The sequence below is a fragment of the Rhagoletis pomonella genome, unplaced genomic scaffold (assembly GCF_013731165.1).
Source record: "Rhagoletis pomonella isolate Grant_MI unplaced genomic scaffold, Rhpom_1.0 Rhpom_scaffold_00007, whole genome shotgun sequence".
Classification (NCBI taxonomy): Eukaryota; Metazoa; Arthropoda; class Insecta; order Diptera; family Tephritidae; genus Rhagoletis; species Rhagoletis pomonella.
Genome location: NW_023458561.1, coordinates 9,667,634 through 9,673,577, shown reverse-complemented (window position 1 = coordinate 9,673,577; position 5,944 = coordinate 9,667,634). Strand labels below are relative to the sequence as shown.

General features: G+C 36.9%; 1 protein-coding gene across 1 annotated transcript in view; it reads right to left on the bottom strand.

Moving 5' to 3' along the window:
- Positions 1 to 3,415: 3,415 nt before the first annotated feature.
- Positions 3,416 to 5,944, bottom strand: part of LOC118742294 — a 65,969-nt gene continuing 63,440 nt past the window's right edge. The window contains exon 7 of the mRNA XM_036474261.1: positions 3,416 to 5,889. Coding sequence (XP_036330154.1) covers positions 3,689 to 5,889 — 2,201 coding nt within the window. The 3' untranslated portion in view covers positions 3,416 to 3,688. The remainder of the gene's footprint in view (positions 5,890 to 5,944) is intronic.

The window sequence follows — 5,944 nt, the reverse complement described above, 5'->3', positions numbered from 1 at the left end:
TGAACAAGTGTGGACATTCTACCTAACATTCGGGAACGCGAACGATATAGACTTATTTTATGCTTCTCGTTCGCGAAAGAGAATCAATAGAGAATATTTGTATGAAAAAGATAACACGCAATACAACAACAATAAAAAAGCCAGCAGACAAAAATGTAAATTAATAATACCATGCCCGGCCATCTGATTGAAAGTGATTAATTTAGTCTTGTCAGACCAAATAACCTTCAATTGAAACTTAAAAATATGTTTTTTATTGCATTCTGAACGGCCTAGCATATCCCAATAGGCAACGGTTCGGTTTTCGTGCGATGCAGCGAAATGCTGCCACACTCGCACATGTATTATGATCAAATTTGCTTTTTTCTTCTTTAAGATGCCTTTGCGCTCAATTTGCCTCGCTGTCTATTGATTTGCATTAAAGTTTAATACCTTGAGCGCTTCTGTAATAGTGGCTGCATCGCTACTTGCTTCTAAGTTCACAATATATCATACCGTAATATTTTTTAACAGACTTCCTTTGTCCTTGGGAACACTTTAGGCTATATATTGTCTAGTCCTAACATTTTTAAGTAGCAAATTCCAAAATTTTTTGCCACTTTTCGCCACTTGTCGGTTTCGCCTTTCCGCAGTAAATCTATTATTTACATTTATGGTTCCTGATTAACTATGTTATTTACTGGTGATCACTTCTTCAATAAATTACAATATAGAAAAAATTCATCTGACTTCCAACTAAGTAAGAGATAACTGTCAAATGCAAAACTGAGAGTGAGTGCACAACTGTAACATCTGCCTTAATTTACATTTTTGTCTGCTGGCTTTTTTATTGTTGTTGTATTGACTTCAAATCATTATGAGAGAGGGAGTAGGGATGACCCACAAGAATATTCAACAAAAGGATGAAAGTCGTTAGAACTTGGAAATATAGCGGTGGCTGAAACAAAAAGTGTTAAACCATGTTACAGTTTTGCTCGTCACTGTATATCTCATGATGCACTGATCGGATCTTAACCAGATTAGTATGGGACCACCTCAGAGAAACTACCTTTCCGATGCAAAAAGAATTATCGAAATCGGTTGATGTGGTCCAAAGTTATGCGGTAACATACATAAAATAACATAAAATACACCTACAACCCTTTCGCGGCTTTAATAAATTTCAGCACGTCGTAGAGGAAGAGGCAGCTACACTCTAAACCATTCTTCTGTTGAAGGGAAATCCAATCCTTTCGGCATGTGCCCCACCGGAGGAGTACCCTGTGTACACTGCAGTAAGTTTATGGGTGTCTTCTTTGTTCATTCCTAAGAGAGTAATCCTGTACGATCCTTCCTTGGCCCTCCAGTGATAAATTTCGGTAATTTTTTTGAGGAAACATTCAGCCGCAACTTGCCAGTTCGTCCGCTGCCTCGTTTCGTATTGATCAGAGATATACGCAAGCTCTCTCCTACAGTTTTCCACTAGTTGAGATCTAACAGAGGTATAAGAGAGTGCCTTAATGGCCGCTTGGCTATCCAAGAAGATATTCAGATAAATATTTTGAACAAAATTTTAGGTAATTTTTTTGTCAAGTGATTTCTCACTAAATTTAAATGGTTGTAGATCAAAAACGGCAGTTATATGCAAAGCTATTTGCGTTTATTGTAAAATATATTAAAATATGCGCAATAAATATGCAGAAACAGGAACTTTTTGCAATATATGCAAAACTATGTATTTACTGCAAAATATGCACTAACCAGTGAATGCCATTTTAAAGAAAATTGCATGACTCGTAAAGAAAACTTAACCATTTTCACTTGAAGATGCCGAGATTCTGAGCCCTTCATATAACATAACAATGTTCAAATCACCTCAGCTAACTTCACATCAGCTCTCTCTCAGTTCACCTCAATGCACCTTAACTTACCTCACCCTCAACTATCCTCATTTAATTTCAACTCAATTTACTTCACTTCAACTTAACTCACCCTCAACAATGTTATTTCACCTCAATTCACATTAGTTGTGTTTTCGTATTCTCTAGCAAAAAATATCCAGTAACCAAATTTCGGAGAGTAAGCCAATATTTACTCCCAATGAGTGAAATATGCAAGAAAGTACGAAAACGCAAAACCAGCAAGAAGTTGCTGGTTTTATGAACAGCTGATTTATTTGTTATTTTCCGATGCAATTTTCTTAGAAAACTAGTGTTTTCCATCTTATTATATATTTAAATAGGTATATTTTGTCAATTGCAAATCTAAAAGCACCACAAACAATTATTTTCTTGATGTGATTTACAATAAGCATCATGCCATCAGCTGTTTTTCTTACTAGCAAATAGTTGCTAGTAAAAATTTATCCAGTAAAAATCCAGTAAAACTTGCAAGTTCAGCTGTAATTTTTGCTCTCTCAATTTCCCCTCTTTTGCTAGTTTCTTGCAAGTTTTTGTGTACGAAAACGACATCCAGTAAAAAACCAGTAAAATTAGTACTGGATTTACTGGATAGTGCGTACGCGAACAGGGCTATTACCCCACCTGAACTCATCTCACCCTAACTTAACTCATCTGAACTCACCTTACCTGAACTCACTTCGCCTTAACTCAACTCAACTCACCTCAACTCCCCTTAGTTTTAGTGGTTGAATTTCGACCGCTGGGCGAACACTTGTTTTGCCAAAATTGGATGGCATTAGTTGTGTTTTCGTTTGTGTTTGTGTTTCCAGCAAAAAATATCCAGTAACTTGCCAGTAACCAAATTTCGGAGAGTAAGCCAATATTTACTCCCAATGAGTGAAATATGCAAGAAAGTACGAAAACGCAAAACCAGCAAGAAGTTGCTAGTTTTATGAACAGCTGATTAATTTGTTACTTTCCGATGCAATTTTCTTACAAAACTAGTATTTTCCACCTTATTATATATTTAAATAGGTTTATTTTGTCAATTGCAACTCTAAAAGCACCAGAAACAATTATTTTGTTAATGTGAATTACATTAAGCATCATGCCATCAGCTGTTTTTCTTGGTAGCAAATAGTTGCTAGTAGAAATTTATCCAGTAAAAATCCAGTAAAACTTGCAAGTTCAGCTGTCATTTTTGCTCTCTCAATTTCCCCTCTTTTGCTAGTTTCTTGCAAGTTTTTGCGTACGAAAACGACATCCAGTAAAAAACCAGTAAAATTAGTACTGGCGAACAGGCCTAATAAGTAACAAATCGCAAATTGTTCTTAAGGAATTCTAAATTCATACGTATTGCATAAATATGTATTTGCAGTAGTGTTTACACAATTAACTCAATTAAAAAAATTGAAAATTGTAAACAAAAAGATTTTACAGTGCATGCAATATCCCCTTAAAATTTCAACCTCGGCGTCTAATGTGAAAAGCAACATTGTTTTGTAAGATAGCCGAAGGTCGGTAAATTTACATAGAAAGCTGTCAAATTACTTCAACTTATTTATTTCGCCATGATAATATAGTGGAACATACCATAGCGGTAAATTTTTTGAGAATATTTTATTAAATTATGTGGCAATTACTCTTGCTTAATATACATATATATGTCTGTCTGCATATACATAAATGAACGTAAATATAATATTTGAGTTACAACATTGATATGCTTGTATGAAAAATTTATTAAAATTTTTTTTGCGTACATGCAAAGACGCATTTTTACATGCCCTTAAAATTTTACAGCCTAATTAGTTCTTGACAGTTTTAAAAAATTTATGTTCGTTCGTATTTCTTGTATGTTGGAATGCACCTTCTTTGATTTTGTGTATAGCACAAGTTGTGGATGGAACCGTCTTATATTCACTGCGATACAAGGAGGTGGATGAAATTCCATCCATCCCCAGAGATATAGATGACTGATTCACATTCCTTCGTGTTACAATTCTTTCGGAATGTTTACTGTAAGGGGGAATTTCGATACCACCGGAAGGCGACGTTTTAGAAATATTGCAAGACTTTGACGTCTGATCTCTATTTTGCGACTGGCCGAGTGTGTTGTAGTGGCGACGTTCGCTCATCAACAACGCGCTGCTATCTTGTTCCCTGTTCTGTCGATGTATGCTACTGTAGCTCTGGCGTTCGCTTGGAAAAACTGAGCTGGATGGCTCCTCGTGCAAATTCAGAATGCTCTTTCTGTGAATCTTACCATTCGACGTTAGGCTACCTAATTGATTTGACTCATTTGAAACAGTTTTTCGATGAAATACTGAATTAGTAATGTTTGCGTCGGCAGTGAAATCGCTTCGTCGATGATGGAAATGTTTAGACATAGTGGTAGCAGAGGAGCTTGATGACATTTTCGTTGATGCACTTTCAGCTGACATGGTCTTGTGTTGTGTGGAATGTGCTTGATCAGAAATATTTTTAGATGAGGTAGCGTTCATGTGTGTCGATGTGCTTTCCTGTTTATCCAAATTGCATTGTGTGGAAATTGTTGGACCAGCGGTATTTGCCACCACTCCACTAGACATAATTCTTTCTGAACTACTTCCTGCGTTACTTCCGTTAGTCACTGCAGAGGTGAACGTTTGATCAGAAATATCAACGCGAACAGAATCCATGACTTTTTTCTCCTTCGCAAAACGATTTTCCTTCACCGAAATTGATTCATCATGTTTATTTTCAATGTTGACTATGTTTTTAACGTTGTTAGTTTTTGCAATATTTTCGATGACATTAACTTTCCCCTGTCGTCTAACATACTCTGTTTCCGGTTCTTTTTTGACGCGACCACCTATTACAGTGGTAACTTTTTTCGTGGATACTACAACCAAACCATCGACTGGTTTTTCTGAACTCATATTAGCCATCGGAACAGCTTGTTTGCCCGAAGCAAAGCTCATTTGATTTGTTGTCTTTAGAATGGCACTGTCCTCTCCAAGAGATATTGACGACTTATTGTGCGTGTATTTTGTTCTGGTAGTTTTCTGCACACTTTTAGATGTATCCAGCTTGGAAGTTCTCTTTTCGTTATAGTCATCTCGTTTTGAAATTTGAAGAGTGCCCTCAAGTTTCAGGTTATCTACCGGGCGCTTGATTACCGCTTTTTCCACTTTAGTTTTAAGTTCTTTGGAATCTGTTTTATCGGATGAAATATACATCTTACCTTCCGATCTGAGGTTATCTTCTGGTTTTACTTGGTTTGGACGTTCTACATTGACATAGTTTTCCTTTTCTGTAAACGTCATCTCCCCTTCAATCCGCAGATTATCTTTATGAACAACTCGTCGGACCGTATCAGCCGGCTTATATCTTGGCTTATCAGGGGTGTAAAATTCTCCTTCCGGCCTCAAATTATCTTCAGGCCTAACTGGGGACAATTTTTGAGCTGGTTGGAATTTCGGTTTCTTCGGAGTATAGAAGTCTCCTTCTTGTTTTAAGTTATCAGAAGGTTTAATTTGTTCTGGCCTATTGACATAATGATATTGCTCCTTTTTGGAAAATGTCATTTCCCCTTCCATATGCAGATTGTCTTTCCTTATAATACGTTTTGTCTTTTCGGAGGGCTTAAATGAAACATTTTCTGGCACAGTAAACTCGCCTTCCATCCTCAAATTATCTTCAGGCTTTTTAACTAGTGGACGTACGCCTGGCTTGTAAGAAGGCTTTTCTGTCTTATAAAATTCTCCTTCAGGTTTCAGATTGTCAACTGGCTTTATTTGGTCAGGCCTTTTGACAAATTCGTATGTCTGTTTATCTTTAAACACAAATTCGCCTTCAGTTCGAAGATTATCTTTTCTTATAATGCGCTCAGTTTTTTCAGCTGGTCTAAATACAGTCTTTTCCGGCATAATAATTTCGCCTTCTGGTTTAAGGTTGTCTTGTGGCTTTTTCTGTGTGGGACGTTCGGCAGGCTTATACCCCGGTTTATCAGGTGTGTAAAACTCTCCTTCAGGGCGCAGATTGTCAGCGTGTCTTACTTGCGATGGGCGTTCGCCAGGTTG